This window comes from Anomaloglossus baeobatrachus, chromosome 1 (genome assembly GCF_048569485.1).
Source record: "Anomaloglossus baeobatrachus isolate aAnoBae1 chromosome 1, aAnoBae1.hap1, whole genome shotgun sequence".
Taxonomy (NCBI): domain Eukaryota; kingdom Metazoa; phylum Chordata; class Amphibia; order Anura; family Aromobatidae; genus Anomaloglossus; species Anomaloglossus baeobatrachus.
Genome location: NC_134353.1, coordinates 742,755,571 through 742,773,373, shown reverse-complemented (window position 1 = coordinate 742,773,373; position 17,803 = coordinate 742,755,571). Strand labels below are relative to the sequence as shown.

Here is a 17,803-nt window from a genome sequence, read left to right as displayed (position 1 = left end):
CCAAAATTAGAATTTGTGGAGCGATTTACTTCTCTCTACTCAAAAGGTGTCCATATCCTTTCTTTAAAGGCAGCTGTTGACATCTTTTCACCGCTGCTCCTGACTGACTACTGAAGTCTCCAACTAGTGGCCTCTAAAGCGGACACTCAAGAGCAGATGAGTGTAGTTGGGAAGCCCCTAATGTTGAGATCTGACACTGGGCAGTGGTCAAAATATTCATTACACGTAACTGGATCAAGTAGACTTCTCATCTCTCGTGTTCAAAGTATAAAACTTGACTTTTATTCACATTCTGATAAAAAAAATACGGTGGGAATTACATCCAAGATATAAAAATCCCCATAGGAGATAAAATGAAAAGCGATGATGGAACGCGTTTCGAGCTAACAAGCTCTTAGTCCCAATCCATGTGGATTTGAAAGACAAATGAATTTTTAAAGCCAAAAAATCTTTTGACAAATCAATTTTTTGGCTTTAAAAATTAATTTGTCTTTCAAATCCACATGGATTGGGACGGAGAGCTTGTTAGCTCGAAACGCGTTCCATCATCGCTTTTCATTTTATCTCCTATGGGGATTTTTATATCTTGGATGTGATTCACACCGTATTTTTTATCAGAATGTGAATAAAAGTCAAGTTTTATACTTTGAACACGAGTGTTGGATTAACTCTTTTTCTCTGGATTTCTCTGGCCGGGCCGGCCATCTCCGAGCACCTGTTCCTTATTGGAGTCTACATTGACCTGGGTGAGCTGAATTTTTGTTTCCTTATCTCATCTCTGTATTTTTAAGAAAACATACGGTATGTTATGTCTTCTACTAGTGACTTACCTGTACTTCTTTGATTTCATTATTTGGATTGCAAATACTTTTTCACTACTCCAAAACTGCCATATCCTATGTCTTGCCATTAGTGCGGTAATTTATTATCTATTCTTGTATTTGAGGCCAGCATAATGGATTTTCCCCTTTTTATGTGGTCAATAAATTGTCAGCTCTACATTTAGAGGAAATGCTGATGTGCAGTATACCACCGGATCAATGCTTGTTTTTACACTTCTACAGGATCATTCTCTTGTAAACACAGTTGTTTCATTACAGTATGATTCTGAAAAGAATGTCTTGATGGAATTCTGATTTAAAAAAAAAAAAATAATAATTTGTTAACTGTTTTACAGGGAGCAGCTAGCACTCAAGAATTCTATGCCAAGAACTCCCGCTGGACAGAAGGTCTGATCTCCGCATCCAAGGCTGTGGGCTGGGGAGCCACCCAACTCGTGTAATCTCAGTCTTCTTATTATTTTGATGTATTAAATATAAATGGTTCTTTAGTATAGTGGAACCTCGCTTAACCAGTAACCCACTTAACGAGAATTTCGCTTAACAAGCAAAGCTTTCTGTAAATTTGTAACCCGGTTTACGAGAAAGCTTTGCTGTGCAAGCAAAATCCTCACCTCACACACTTACGGTTCTGTCCATCCACTGCGCTCTGACCCACACTTGCAGTCCGCACAAACACACACACATGTATGCACAAGCACACGCATACAGTATTCTACTCACCTTACCTTCCGTTCCACCGCCGGCCTCATGGTTCTTGTAGTTCCTGGGTACATTGTGATGTGCTCACGGCGAACTAAAAGTACCATGAGGCCGGCGGTGGAACGGATGGTAAGGTGAGCATATAATATGTGTACCTTCCGTTTCATCACCGGCCTCCTGGGTCCTGTAGTTCACCGCTCCACTCCACTCCAGGCTGTGCATCGGTCACCATAGCGACTTCCTGGTTCCTGTCACCGCTACTCAAAGGCAGCGCACTGGCCAATCAGAGGCAAGCGGCTCTGCCTTTTACGTCAGCGCTCTGGCAGGATGTTCCTCCCTTGTCGTTATGGTAACTCGATACACGGCCCGCACCGGAGAACAGCAAGACCCAGGAGACTGACGATGGAACGGAAGGTGAGGTGAGCATATAATGTGTGTGCGTTTGTGTGTGCGCGTTTGTGTGTGCGTTTGTGTGTGCGTTTGTGCAATGACAGAATAGGGGACCAGGATGGGACATTTAACTAGTTGTGGAACGAATTGTCTGCATTGCAATGACTTCCTATGGGAAATCTTGCTCTGCTGAACGAGTAACTTGGTTAACAAGCACAGTCCCAGAACGGATTGTTCTCGTTAAGCAAGGTTCCACTGTACATGCAAATCCGTCTTCAGTTATTGCTGATTGATGTCTGTTATCTAATATATAAAGCTGTGTGTGTGTGTGTGTGTGTCTCTCTCTCTCTCCCTGGGATTGGCATCTGCACCGTCGCAGCTACAGCCACAAAATTTTGCACACTCACACGTCTGGACCCCGAGAGCGTCATAGGCTATGTTGAGGTGAAATTTTAACCCCGCGCGTTCCAATTTACCAATCAATTTTGCCCCTATCTACATAATGGGGGAAAAAGTGAAACGAAAAGTGTATCCACACCGTCGCATTTACAATCACGAAATTTTGCACAGACATCTCATGTGACTCAGGGAACGTCGTAGACTGTTTTGACAGGAAAATGTAAGCCCGCGCTTTACAGTTAATCTCCAAAAAAACATGGCTCCATTAAAGTAAATGGAGCCTGGAACTACAGGTTATTAGTAGGACCTGTGATTGGTTGCTATAGGAACAAAAGACATTCATAGTATAAGAAGCTTATATGTGAGGTAATAAGTAGAGTTAAGCGCGGTTCGTGGTTCTCCAGTTCGCGGCTCGAGTGATTTTGGGGGCTCTTCTAGATCGAACTAGAACTCGAGCTTTTTTGCAAAAGCTCGATAGTTCTAGATACGTTCGAGAACGGTTCTAGCAGCAAAAAAAACAGCTAATTCCTAGCTGGCTTTCCGCTGTAATAGTGTAAGTCACTCTGTGACTCTCACTATTATGACATTTCAGTGTATAGTGTGCGGGAACAGCGCATTCAGATCACTGCTGTATGTATAATGGCGATCGCCATTTTTTTTTTTTTTTCCTTGTCTTCCTTCCCTAAGCGCGCACGTGTAGTGGGGAGGGCCAGCATGTCAGCCAATCCCAGACACACACACAGCTAAGTGGACTTTTAGCCAGAGAAGCAACGGCATGTGTGATAGGATGTCCATGTCACATGTCCCTGCATTATAAAAACGAGTATCTGCCCGTCCGGACGCCATTATCTCTTCTGCGTCCTTGGTGTCAGACATCACTGGCGCAGCTCCTATTGCCGATACAGCTGTATTACGCTCCATACACGGCGCTGGACAGCTTAGGGATAGCACTTTCTATCAGTCCTTTTAAGGGCTCATACCAGCAGGGTCAGAGCCATAGGTGACAGGTCCTGAAAACAGAGTTTAACAGCTACACAAGATGACAGAGTCTGTGTAGCTAAGGTCAGGGATTTCCTCGCTGCATTTCCCCATTAGGAGGGATAGAAAGGCAGGCTTCCTTTCCTCTACCCAGAGACCCACAACCCTGCCACTGTACCCTCCTGCCCTTTGCACACTCCAACTCATTGTTACTAAGCCATTATACTAGCAAACACTGAGTGAACCTAGTGGCATCCTAAACGTGGCTATTGGACTTCTGTATAGTCCCACTAGTGCAAAGATATTTGCAGCACGTCTGCCTGCATTGCACACTCAAACTCATTATAACTAAGCCATTATACTAGCAATTTATGCTGCCAGTTTAAGGGCCGTAGTTGCATTGTCAGGGATATTTATTCTTTATTATTCTGCTGTTAATAAAGCTAGACCACCGCTGCAATCTACACCACCTCTCAATTTTTACTACCACATTTTCAGTGCACAATCTTGTCGCAATCAACATGAGTGGCAAAATGACAGATGCTGGTGGAAAAGGAAAAAGATAGATTTTTGTGTACTCACCGTAAAATCTCTTTCTCTGAGTCTTCATTGGGGGACACAGGACCATGGGTTATGCTGCTGTCACTAGGAGGCTGACACTAAGTAAACAGAAAAAGTTAGCTCCTCCCCAGCAGTATAACCCCTGAGCCAGAGGCGGACTCAATCAGTTTAGTGCACAAGCAGTAGGAGGAGAACCAAACAATCCTGAATAAGACAAGGAAAAACTATAACTAAATAGACGTGCGACCAATGGCCTGGGAATAAGGCCACTGAGGCAACAGACCGGTAAAATGTAACCCAAAAAACACAAGCAGGGTGGGTGCTGTGTCCCCCAATGAAGACTCAGAGAAAGAGATTTTACGGTGAGTACACAAAAATCTATCTTTCTCCATCGTTTCATTGGGGGACACAGGACCATGTGATGTCCAAAAGCAGTCCCTGGGTGGGAAGAGAACCCTCATCGGAGATCGGTAGGAAACCGCTACCTCCAGTCGGGCTCGACCCGGACCTACAATTACCTACCTGGTTACCGGTGTGCTACTGCCGCCCGCAAAGATAACGGCAAGACTGGCCACTGCCAAAGCTTGGGTGTGACCTGATAGGAACTAGTAAAGGACTGCCTACTAGACCAGTAGGAGGCCCGGCAGACCTTGGTCCGTCAACGTCTGTAGTCCAATCATCCAAGAGACTCTCCTTGGACGGTAGAAAAAAACGGCGGAGGTCCGTTTTCCATGCGATAGGCTTCACCTATGACGGAAGGATCCCTATGGAAATCTTAGCCCTGGGCGCCAGCATGCGCCTCCTGGGACCGGATGACAAGAGGAACTGTCCTGAAAAGATGAACTGACTGTCGGAGTAGACCGAAAAGTGCGGTCCTAAGGGCACACCTACTGAGGGCTCGTACCCGTTCAGGAACGGACTAGGCTCTTTTCAGGCTGAGAGAAGGTACTAGAACCGAACCCGAAACCCCAAACACCTTATCTGGAAGGAAGGCGGGCTGCCTTGGACCGAAGGGAGGGTAGTGGCTGGGGCACCTCATTTGCCCTACTGGAGGACCTGGAAAAAAGGGGGGAACAAAGGCAACAAGAGAGAGCTGTCCGCCCTGATGCCCCTTGAGACAAGGAGACGGTCACGAGGAGCCCACCTATCCAAACATGTGGGAGTAAGAAGCCCTCGGAAAAGCTCAAACCGAGAGTCGTGAGGTGAACCCATCGCTAGATTAAGGTCCCACGTCACTAGTGGACTAGATGGACGCTTCTCTGCGTGAAACACCCTGGTCGTGGGACGAGAAGTGATAAGCCTCTGAACTGAAATGACCGCGTCGACACCAGGCCCCTAGAGGAACGCGCTAGAAAGCCGCATCCCGATCTGACTGTCAGCATGGCAGTAGTGCAGGAAAGGAGCGAGAAAGAGAGAGGAAAGAAAATGTGCTCTTTACCCCCCGGAGGAATGCCACACGTGTGGTAATACATTTTCGAGGGAACCAGCTCCCCGGTCTCCAACATTGTCTGCATCTTTCTTGTCAACCGGCCTGTGCGAGCAAGAACCCGGGATCCGCTCTTAAGGTCGGGAAACTTAGGGCTTCTAAGTCCTGGTGGCAGAGAGGGCTCGACACGGAAGAACTGGACGGTCTGGAAAGCGCCCCAGGGCCTCTGCGATTGGATTGAGTGACTTCTGTGAACTATGCTCGCCTGGACCCCTCCATAGCCACCCTCTGCCTCGGTCCCTCTTGAGGAGCTCGAGATCATGGGAAGCCGTAGGCAGATGCCCAAGAAATGAAAAAAAAATGAACCGGCCTCACAGCCGGGCGAGGGCGTCGTCACCTGACTAGAAGCTGGATCGGGTGGCAAATAGGACCACGACTGGAGGTCTTCCCTCGTCGTAGATCTGGCTGGAGACTACCCGGTTGAGGAGCCATTCTGCCTAGGCGAGGCCCCTCCTGCTAAGAAAAAACGGCCGTCCAAACGTCCACGGTAGGGATGTGAACTGCTGAGATTAGAGAGCGCGAGATCCGGCCCAGAGCAAGATCTTCCTGACGTCTTCCTTTTGCACGACACTTCCTGCGTCTCCCTGGTGGATGATGCACGCCACCGCTGTGGCATGGTCCGACTGGAACCTGACCGGAACAACCTCGCCCCAGTGAAGAAAACGTAACCAGTCTAACCGGATGGATCTGAAATCCTGGAATGCTGAAGGGGAGACCACACATAGGGGGTGTTCCTCGGGATCGTGCTGTGGAAAAGTGGACAAGCCCACCCTAGCATAGGAGACTGGTAATGGCTGATGCTATTCCCCAGAGGAGACGGAGAGGGGATCTTCCCAGGGACCGGACACGAAAGCTGGTCCACTAGGAAGGGAAAGGGCAAGGATGAACACCGGTAAGTGTACCACCGCTATCACCTCCCCCAGCCGCTGCGGACTAACCTATCGAACCCAACTTGGTGCGGGGAAGGAAAAACTACTCCAGCGTGAAGAGTAAGTTCCCTATGGCGGTCTCGAAAAACATGCCTAAGGGGACGATCTACCGGGCCGGGATCTGAAGGGACTCCAACCGGTGGAACAGCTGCCCTAGTAGCGAGAAATGACGATGAGAAATAGCGGCGCCCTGACGGTTGCGGCTCGAACGGACAGGAGCCGAGCGGTGAAGGCGACGATCCTGAGCGTCTGTGCCGATGCTGGGAAGAGATGTGCCCTTCCCTCGCGTAGCCTATGGAGAGATGTCCACTACCCTCACGTAGTCTAGGGGATCCACTGGACTAACCTATGTCCGAAGGGACGTTCACCTAAAGGTGGAAGGAAGGTCAGCGACTCTCTAGATGTCGCCTCCGCGATCCAGCTCCTGAGGCAGAGGCCTCGACGTGTGGTCACACTGCTGCTATAGGCTCAGACCGTGAGGCTGTTAAAGTGCCAGGGCTATGATGAGAAGGAACTTACCGAAGATGTCAACCAGTTCTGATCGGCAGAGATGGAATGTAGTCCTCTGCGTAGGGAGACCGTGCAGTCCCTGAGAGACGTCACCTTAGGGATGATAAGCCAAGAGGCAACCTGGCGAGTCGATCGCAGGGGGGCATGCCACTTCTCTCCGGGGCCCCTTGGAGAATGAATAAAGACAATAACAAGACTTACCGCTGGTAACGTCCAGTCTGGCTGATGTCTGTGAAGGAGCAGTAGCTCTGCGAACTATTGGATGTCCACTGACAAACATCATGGGTCCTCTAGAAAGGTCTTAACGGAGACCTGTGTGCTCAGAGAGGAGAAGAGAACTATCCGTGGCCATATGGCCTGACTCACCGTATCTTCCAGGCTAACCGTCATGCGCCGAACCTCGGCGCTTGCTCGGAATCCAGCAGAGGTGGTACGTCTGGGTCATCCCCAGAGAGGTCGGAAAGCTTCTGGACGATCGGGAGCTTGGACCTGGGAATGAAGGAAAAACCAGGGGGAGGCGCCGAAGGCGAGACCTGGCGGGTACGCTTCGAGCAGCGGGTGAGGTCCCTGGTACGGGACTCACCTCCCCCGGTGCGTGCACGTAGAGAAGGACTGTTCGTCCCTTTAAGGCTTGACTCACTATCCTTACCCGGCTATTAGTCATGTGCCAAACATCCCGGTACTCCTGCTCGAAGTCCAGCAGAGGTGGAAACGCCTGGGCCATTCCCGAGAGGTCGAAAGACTACTAGAGGAGAGGCAGTCTGGACCTGGGGAGTAAGGTGAACCTTGGGGGCGCAGAAGACGAGACCTGGCGGGTCCGCCTTGGGCAGAGGAAAGGATCCTTAGTACGGGACCCAACTCACCGGGGGGAATGCGCCAGTCTTGCGGATGGTTAGGGCAGAGCGACAGCCCGGGGGCGCAGCGCATGCGCACTCACCCCAGGGACGTCAGCACGGGTAAGCGGGGACTGAGAGAGAGAGAGGGCGCCAACCCGCCTGCCGGTGCGGGATACCGGTGCGTGCAGTGCCAGGGCCCGCGGAAGCTGGAAGTACTAATGACAACGTTCGGGGGAATTCATAACTGAGAGAACAGCCCTAAACCCACTGTACCTCTTATGCAAACCAAGAACCCGAATAAGAGCTCGTTAGAGTTAATATACCTATATCTATATATATATATATATATGTACATAAAAAAGCACCTGCAGGATCTCAAACAATGAGTCATGATCCAAGAAAAAACAGGTTCAGACATTATGCTGCAGAAAAAATGCAGAAAAAATTCCCATTGAATCAAACAAATCCCATAATTTTTAATTAAATTCTCAACCTGTATTGTGCCCGTAAGAGTTAATATACATATATATACATGTATGTCTACCTTTACATATTGAAGTAAACTGAGCCCATGACAAAAGAAACAGAAAACAACCACTACCGTTCAGAGAACGTGGCTAATGTTGGCTACTTTTCCTCCATATGAGGGTTGCTGTAGCCTCAGCAATCCGCAGACTAGGGAGACTGCTATAATCAGTCACTTTTTTTTTTTTTTTTTTTTTTTTTCAAATGGATGCTGGGGGGGGGGGGGGGGGCCGAGGAGAGCGGGAAAAAAACCTCCACCGCCCCCTCCTGTGATGCCTGGGGCGAGGGTGTAGACCGAGCGGCCGGCGGCCAATCGCGCTGCGGCAGGAGGCGGGCCTAGGACGCCGGGGACAAGGCCGAAGCCGGGGCCTAAATTTTGAAGGCGCCGGAGCATGGAGGGTACCGGCCGGCTGCCCGGTGGCTGCAGCGCAGCTGCGAAGACCGGCGGCAGTGCGTGCGCTCTGTCGCCCGATGCGGCCCAGGCCGGAGCCTAAAAAGAAGCAGCCAGCGCCGGGTTATGTAGAAACCGGCGGTTCTACCTGTGGGGGTGGCGGCGCGGCAGCGACATCCGTGCACCGGCCGTCAGGGTGGATTCCAGCGCTGGGAGAGGACGTGGCCGGGGCGCCCGGTGAGTAGGCCCGGACCGGGGCCTATATTTTGTAACCGCCTGGGAGAAGGTAGGAGGGGGTGTCCTACCTGGTCGGCGGCGTAGCCTCTGCCAGTGTGCCGGCTGCGGACCGCAGAAGGATGAGGCAGGCAGGCAGGCAGGCAGGCAGGGAGGTGGACCCGGTGGGGGCAGGGAGCCCCTGTAGTGAAGCAGCGCTGCGGGCCCCATCATCATCCAGACGCGCTGTGAGGTCCAGTCCCTGCTGTATGTCCCTTGCACCCTTTGGGGTGATACCGCAGGGTGAATAGGAGGTGCCCAGGAAGGATTAGCCCAGCGTGCCAACCCGGGAGTGGTACCGTGGAATTGGACGGGGGAGAGGGCCCGACAACTCAAGCTTCTGCGACCCAGGGGAGTGGTACCCACACAGGCTGCGAGGGCTGAGGTAGAGAAAACGATACCTGCAGAAAAAGAAAATTCCAACAGATGAGAGCGACGAGCGTCGCCGAGAAAAAAGAAAAAATATACGCAAAAAATCAAGTGGCTGAAGAGGGCCCAGTCGGCCCACATCAGCCTCCTACGACACTAAGCAAAAAACTGATTGAGTCCGCCTCTGGCTCAGGGGTTATACTGCTGGGGAGGAGCTAACTTTTTCTGTTTACTTAGTGTCAGCCTCCTAGTGACAGCAGCATAACCCATGGTCCTGTGTCCCCCAATGAAACGATGGAGAAAAAGGGTTTGTCCGTGGGGAAGGTGGCAAAGCTCCATTATCATCTGCTGAAGATAGACCATCTACCAGCAAAAGTAAGATGTCTACTACTTACCGTGGACAATCCGATGTGCTCCCTTTTTTACGGACACGAACAACAGGAACAAAGGTAGATGATGGCCAAAAAAGGAAAATGCTTGAATGGATCTCAAGTGGTCCAACAAGTGCCCTCTCAGCCACCTCAACTACCGCATCCAAAAAACACCAGTCCTCTGAGTTGTCATCCCAATCAAACTTGCTTTCTCCCAGCTCTGAAGTCTCCATCAGCCCTGCACAGTATGGTGGAACTGAGATGGCTGAGTCTGCAGAGCTGTTCAGTCACACTATAGCCTGGGAACCAGAGGTCTGCTCCCAAGCTACAGTGAGTACAGACCAGGAAATGGTCTGCAGTGATGCCCAGAACCTTTGTGACTCTGATTCAGGCCGTGAGGACCAAGTTTCTGAGCATAATGTTTACCCTTATTCACAAACTGTAACACCTGTTGTTATAGACAATGAGGAACATACTGATGACGATGAGACGCAGATACCAGATTGGGATGACAACTTAAATATTCGGTCAGGGCAAGAAGAGGCTCGGTCTGAGGGGGAGGGGAGTGCAAACACAGCAATTGATGAAGTTCTAGATCCCACCTACTGTCAACCCCCAGTCAGGCACTCGAGGAGGTCAACAGAGGCGGTGGAGGAGGATGCAACCGACGATGAAGTTACCTTGCGCCTTCCTGGACAGAGTCGGAGCACTGGTAGCACGTCTACAACTGCATCATCAGCCACCACTCTGCCTCTGAGCACTAGTCGGGGGGGCTCAGCAGGTCGCATGCCCTCTAAGCCTTGCCTAGCCTGGTCCTTTTTTGACATAGAAAAAGATCGCCCAAATTATGTGATGTGTAAAATTTGTCGTGATTCTGTTAGTAGAGGTCAAAACCTCAGCAGTTTGACAACTTCTTCCATGAATCGTCACATGAATAAATATCATAGGTCCCGGTGGGAAGCTCACCGTGCTGCAATGCGGCCTAGGGGAGCGAACCATCCACGGCCTGCCCCTTCCAGTGCATCCGCGCACTCTTCATCTTCTAGGACTGTGGGGACAGCTGTCACACCTGGTTTTCCACGCACAACTTCCACCACTGTAACCGCAACAGGCAGTTTGCTTGTAAGGTCGTCAGTTGGTTTGGAAGGGGAAACAAGTGAGTGTGTACAGCTCTCTCAGACATCGATAGCACCAACGTTGGATGAAGGCAACATCATGTCTCCGCCTGCACTTTCCTCACAAACCTGCATTTTTCCAGGGACACCCTACTCAACACAGTCTACACACAGCAGCCAGATCTCTGTCCCTCAGATGTGGTCAAATAAAAGGCCATTTCCTGCGGCCCATGACAAAGCTAAGAGGTTGACTCTATGCCTCTGTCAGCTCTTGGCTACCGAAATGCCGCCTTTCCGCCTAGTGGACACACAGGATTTTAGAGACCTTATGTCTGTCGCTGTGCCCCAGTACCAGATGCCTAGTCGCCACTACTTCTCTAAGAAAGGTGTGCCCGCGCTACACCAGCATGTCGCACACAACATCACCGCTTCCTTGAGAAACTCTGTGTGTGAACGGGTGCATTTCACCACCGATACTTGGACCAGTAAGCATGGACAGGGACGTTACATGTCGCTGACTGGGCACTGGGTAACTATGGTGATAGATGGTGAAGGGTCTGCTGCACAAGTCTTGCCATCCCCACGACTTGTGTGTCAATCCTCTGTCTGTCCAAGTTCCGCCACTGCTTCTGCCTCCTCCACCTCATCTGGGTCCTCCACCTCCGCCCCAAGCCTGCCTGGTCATGCCACCAGCGTTCTCACTGCGCAGAATGAATCACGCACCCCTCATTACTATGCTGGCAGCAGAGCGCAACGGCATCAGGCGGTCTTTAGCTTGACATGTCTTGGGAATAGGAGTCACACAGCTGAGGAGTTGTGGTCAGCTCTGCGGTCCGAGTTTAATGGTTGTCTCCACTCAACCTGCAGCCTGGTAAGGCCGTGTGCGACAATGCTGCAAACCTGGGTGCGGCCCTTCGCCTGGGCAAGGTGACACACGTGCCTTGTATGGCTCACGTGTTGAACCTTGTTGTCCAGCAATTTTTAACACACTATCCCGGCCTAGATGGCCTTCTGACCAGGGCACGAAAACTGTCTGCTCACTTCCGTCGTTCAACCGCCGCAGCTGAGCGACTTACATCGCTCCAGAAGTCTTTCGGCCTGCCGGTTCATCGCCTGAAATGCGATGTGGCGACACGCTGGAATTCGACTCTCCACGTGTTACAGCGACTGTGGCAGCACGCCGAGCCCTGGTGCAATACGTCATGACGTATAGCCTGGGCCAACGAGATGCAGAGGTGGGGCAGATCACCCTGATGGAGTGGTCTCAGATCAAGGACCTATGCACCCTTCTGCACAGTTTCGACATGGCGACGAATATGTTTAGCGCTGACAATGCCATTATCAGCATGACCATTCCAGTCATTTACATGCTGGAGCACACGCTAAACACTATTCGGAGTCAGGGGGTGGGACAACAGGAAGGGGAGGAACTACAGGAGGATTCATATGCGCAAGGGACAACAACATCACCAAGGTCCAGACGTTCATCATCACCAACGCAGCAGGCATGGGACCATGGGGGACAGGGATCAACAAGGGCGCATAGTAGCAGGCGAAATGTTGAGGAAGGTGCAGGAGAACATGAAGAAATGGAGGACGAACTGTCCATGGACATGGAAGACTCAGCGGATGAGGGAGACCTTGGTCAAATTTCAGTTGAAAGAGGTTGGGGGGAGATATCAGAGGAAGAAAGAACGGTTAGCACCTCTATGCCACAAACACAGCGTGGACTTGGTCCGCATGGCTGCGCAAGACACATGAGTGCCTTCTTGTTGCACTACCTCCAACATGACCCTCGTATTGTCAAAATTAGAAGTGATGATGACTACTGGATTGCCACACTATTAGATCCCCGGTACCAGTCCAAATTTTGTGACATAATTCCAGCCATAGAAAGGGACGCACGTATGCAGGAGTATCAGCAGAAGCTGTTACTCGATCTTAGCTCGGCTTTTCCACCAAACAACCGTGCAGGTGCAGGGAGTGAATCTCCCAGTTGTAACTTGACAAACATGGGACGGTCTCGTCATCTTCAACAGTCTACCCGTACCAGTAGGACTGTATCTGGTGCTGGTAATAGCAATTTTATGGAATCTTTTCATAATTTTTTTAGACCCTCCTTTGCAAGGCCACCAGAGACAACAAGTCTGACACAAAGTCAACGGCTGGAGAGGATGATACAGGAGTATCTCCAAATGAACATCGATGCCATGACTTTGCAAATGGAGCCTTGCTCATTTTGGGCTTCAAATCTAGAAAAATGGCCAGAGCTCTCCAGTTACGCCTTGGAGATTTTGTCGTGTCCAGCTGCCAGCGTTGTCTCTGAACGTGTCTTCAGTGCTGCTGGGTGTGTGCTGACAGATAAGCGCACGCGTCTGTCCAGTGACAATGTGGACAGACTAACGTTCATCAAAATGAACAAGTCATGGATCCACAAGGAATTTACTACCCCTGTGTCATCCTGGGGAGAGTAAATGCTTGTGGATTTAAAATGTGCTTGATGCAAATCAAAACATCCTGTTTGCAACTAGGGCACAAGTGCTGCCACTGATGGGGTGTCTGTGTGGCCCAATTTTTGGAAAAAAGGGAGACTCCGCTTGGAGTAACCCTTGCTTGCTGTGTTTTTTAAAAGGAGCCAAGATGAACAAGTCATGGTTCAGCAAAGACTTTGCTACCTACCCCGGTGTCATCCTGGGGACGGTTAAGTATGGCGTATTTTTGAATGTGCTTGATGCAAATCTAGCTGTGAAGTGTACAACTGGGGCACAAGTGCTGCCACTGAAGGGGTGTCTGGCCCAATTTTTTTGAAAAAAGGGAGACTCTGCTTGGAGTCACCTTGCGGTGTTTTACATGATTTTAGAAGGGCATGCCATGCCTATATCTGTGTCTCGTCCTCTTTTTCCTCGTAACGCTGTTTTGTTTTCACATGAGAATTTGTCCTTGTCACTTTCCCATGTGTTTGTGTTGTGTTGTGAGTTGTTTGTCACCTTTTGGACACCTTTTGAGGGTGTTTTCTAGGTGTTTTTGTGTGTTTGTGATTGCCTGCCATTGTTTCCTATGCAGTTCGAGTTCGGTTCGTCGAACGTTCGACGAACCGAACTCGAACGGGAGCTCCGTTCGGCGAACCGACCTCGAGCCGAACCGCGACCGGTTCGCTCATCTCTAGTAATAAGATGTCGCTGGGGAGACTGATAGAGAGAGGCAGGCGGGCAAAGAGACAGGCGGTCAAAGAGACAGGCAAAAAAAAAACCAGACAGGGGGGAAAGAGACAGGCGGAGCACATTACTTGGCCAATTTAGTTAAATCTGTGTGGAATATTTGTGGTGTTGAAATATATGTTGTGAAATGCTTCTATTAGCTTAGTTTTTGCCTTTTAATTACATTTCTATCTATTTGTTTTGTGTTTTTTGTGTGCAGAATAAATTTTTGTTAATACATTCTATTTTGTTAACAGTTATTAACCCGGGCGAAGCCGGGTAGTACAGCTAGTTTTTCTTTATAAAGTAAGTATAATCTAGTTCACGACGATTGTTTGCTTTGTTACAGGGAGTCTGCAGATAAAGTGGTGCTCCATAAAGGGAAGTATGAGGAGCTGATTGTCGGATCTCATGAGATTGCTGCCAGTACAGCTCAGCTGGTGGCTGCATCCAAGGTAATTCTATCAGTATTAGGAGCAGGTTATAGATATAAAGACGCATACTTTGTAATAAAGTAAAATGTTTCGTTGTATATCAATACTCAGAACGAGGCATCTCATATGATTGAGCAGTTGTTTACTTTTTTTTTATTATTTCAAAGTAAACTTTTCCTCAGGTATGTGTACGTAAAAAAAGAGACATTCGAATGATCCCTTAGTGATACATTGCTGGAATCTGTCTCTGCCCCTACATCATACTGCCCTCAGATGAGGTAACAAAAACTCCTTTACTAGGTATCCTGCTTTTTATATGTATGGGCAGCGTTCGTTCATTAGATTATTGTACGATGCTTGACACCAGAGCCTTGACATTCAGTGCAGTTATTGCTGAGAGATTACAGCACAGACTCGAGCCTTGCTCACATTAACTCTTTGTAGAATCCATGGTGAACAATGGCCTATTTTTTTGCTCTAGAGCAAAGACGTGGATGCCAGTGATGAATATTGATTACTTTATCATTGAGACCAGGTATTGAGCTGAAAGGCATTGTATATATATTTTTTTATAAATTAATCAATATTCATCATTGGCATCCGTACTGTTTCGCTGCAAGGCATTGCTGAAAAAAAAAAAAAAAATAGCCCATTGTTAATCAGATTCTCATTCAGACTGGAGGTCAGAGTAGTAGATCTCCGGTCTTACTATACTAGCTAGAAAACCATGACTCCTCATTGGGGGACACAGGACCATGGGTGTTATGCTTCTTATCCATAGGAGGACACTAAGTAGATGCAAAGATGTTAGCTCCTCCCCTGCAGTATACACCCTCTGGCCCAGCCAGGCTACTTCAGTTTTTAGCTTAGTGTCTATAGGAGGCACATCTCTGCAGACTACTGCAGCAAGAATTTTTTGTTGTTAGAGGGCGACTGTTTCCTTTGGGGACCGATTTCCCAAAACCATCAACAGGCGGGAACGCGGAGTGTCGCCTCCCCGTACCCCTCCTGCGATGCTGGATCCTGAGCTGTTACTCACTGGACGACAGGTCTCATGGCACTGATTTTCCAGAGCCCAGAGCAGATGAAAACTTCCTTAGCTTCTCTTGCAGGCTCTGAGTTGATACATGTTCTGCACCAAGTGTGACCAGGCAGCAGACTGCCATCTCCACAGGAGCTGAGGTGAGATCATTCCGATTTTCCCAGAGCAGATGAAAACTTCCTCAGCCCCTCTTGCAGGCTCTGAGTTGATACATGTTCTGCACCAAGTGTGACCAGGCAGCAAGCATCGGATTGCCATCTCCACAGGAGCTGAGGTGAGATCATTCCGATTTTTTTCCAGAGCCCAGAGCAAATGGAAAACTTCCTCAGCCCCTCTTGCAGGCTCTGAGTTGATACACGCTCCGCACCAGTGTGACCAGGCAGCAGGCATCAGACTGCCATCTCCACAGGAGCTGATGTGAGATCATTCCGAGTTTTCTCTGACGCCTCATTGGGGGACACAGGACCATGGGTGTTATGCTGCCTATCCATAGGAGGACACTAAGGAGATGCAAAAGCATAGCTCCTCCTCTGCAGTATACACCCCCTGGCCAGGCAGCCTCAGTTTTAGCTTAGTGTCTGTAGGAGGCACTTCCTTTCAAGGTTTGTTATTTTTTGAGGGCGACTGTTTCCCTTTGGGACCGATCTCCCACTACCATCAACGGGTGGGAACGTGGAGTGTTGCCTCCACGTATCCCCTTCTGCGACGCTGGATCCTGGGCTGGACGATGGGTTCCACAGACACCGATTTTCCAGAGCCCAGGGCAGAGGCACAAGTCCTCAGCCCCTCTTTGCAGGCTCTGAGTTGAACATGGCACCTGTGTGACCGGACACAGCAAGCTGACTCTATTTCCACTGCCTGGACTGAAGCAGTGTTTAAGGTGAGATCCCCGCTGACTGGTTTCCCAGAAAAAGGGAGAAAAGACTGTGCAGGGAAGGCTCCCAGGACTGCTGAAATTACAGTATTTATTATGAGAAAGTCCCTTGCTGATTGCAAGGAGGAGAGCCCCAGGGATCCTGAACACAGTGTTAACTTTTCTCTAGCTTGCTGGCTGGTGGAGGGGGGGGGGGGGAAGTCCCTCGCTGTTTGCAGAAAGTCCTGCACAGATAATTTACCGGTGGCAGGGGGAGGGCCCAGAGCTCAGGAACTCACGCTGTTTATTTGCTCTGTTTATTTGCTCTAGCAGAAAAGCCGGCAGAGATAACCACCAGTGACAAGCTGTGTGCTGACTGGAGGGAGAGGGAGGAAAACTGTCAGAAGTTCCCTTCCCGATGTTTTTTACTACCCACAGCAGGGGGGGCACACTGACTTATTCTTCACGCTCTTTTAGGCTCCCAGCCCACCGGAGTGGGCACAGTTTCTGTCTCAATCCATGGAAAAACTGTCACAGAACCTGGTGCTGGCTATGCAATGTCGTCCTTCACACCCTTCTGGGTCCCTGAACGGAACGCAGCCTGAGGATACCCCTATGGAGGATCCTTCTGAGGTAATCCGGGCACATGCTTCACCGGTTGCAGGGATCAGGAAAAGAGCACACGGCCGAGTGTCTCCAGCACTCTCTCATGGCCCCCCATGACTCTCCCTCGGGAGCACACAGGGCAGGCTCTCCCACACGCTCCACGGCTTCTGGAGAGCTGGGGGAGGGAGAATGCTGTTTGTACCAGGAGGATTCCTTGGTTTCATCCTCCCCAGATGATCAAACTGCAATAGACTCCCTTATAGCAGCAATCAACCAAACTCTGCATGTGGAGGATCCCCCATCCACTACCACTGACCATGCAGTCTCCTTTAAGAGGGCAAGGAAACCCCAAAAGGTTTTCGCTGATCACCCAGAGTTTCAGGATATCCTCACAAAGCAAAGGGAGAAGCTTGACAGATGCTTCGGTAACCGAAAACTCATGGAGTCCCGGTACCCTTTTGCCTCACCTGCCCCTAAGGGCTGGGCAAATCCGCCCTCGGTCGACCCCCCCGGTCTCCCGCCTTACCACAAAGACGCTCCTGTCTTTACCCGACGGTTCCACCATCAAGGACGCGACAGACAGGTGGAGCACCTCGCCCGCTCTGCTTTTGAGGCTGCAGGTTCCTCCCTCTCGCCTTCCTTTGCCTCTGTGTGGGTCGCAAAGGCGATCTCGGTCTGGGCAGAATCCCTTAACACTTCGCTTGAGGAATCCCAGTTCACTCATACCTTCACAGAGGTAACAGCTCAAATTGCCGCTGTGGCGGAGTACCTTATGCAGGCCTCCATGGACGCTGCTACCTGCGCAGATTTTGCCGCCTCAAATACCATAGCCATCCGTAGAACTCTCTGGCTCCGACAATGGCGAGCGGACTCTGCCTCCAAGAAGTCTCTCACGGGCCTTCCCTTTTTTCCAGACCGATTTGTTTGGCGAACGTCTGGACAAGCTCATTTCTGACGCCACGGGAGGAAAGAGTACCTCCCTCCCGCAGCTGAAGTC

General features: G+C 50.1%; 1 protein-coding gene across 1 annotated transcript in view; it reads left to right on the top strand.

The window, feature by feature from the left end:
- HIP1R (huntingtin interacting protein 1 related) overlaps positions 1-17,803 on the top strand; it is a 291,478-nt gene that overhangs the window by 233,934 nt on the left and 39,741 nt on the right. The window contains exons 27-28 of the mRNA XM_075323022.1: positions 1,178-1,278; positions 14,221-14,326. Of these exons, the coding sequence (XP_075179137.1) occupies positions 1,178-1,278; positions 14,221-14,326 (207 nt within the window). The remainder of the gene's footprint in view (positions 1-1,177; positions 1,279-14,220; positions 14,327-17,803) is intronic.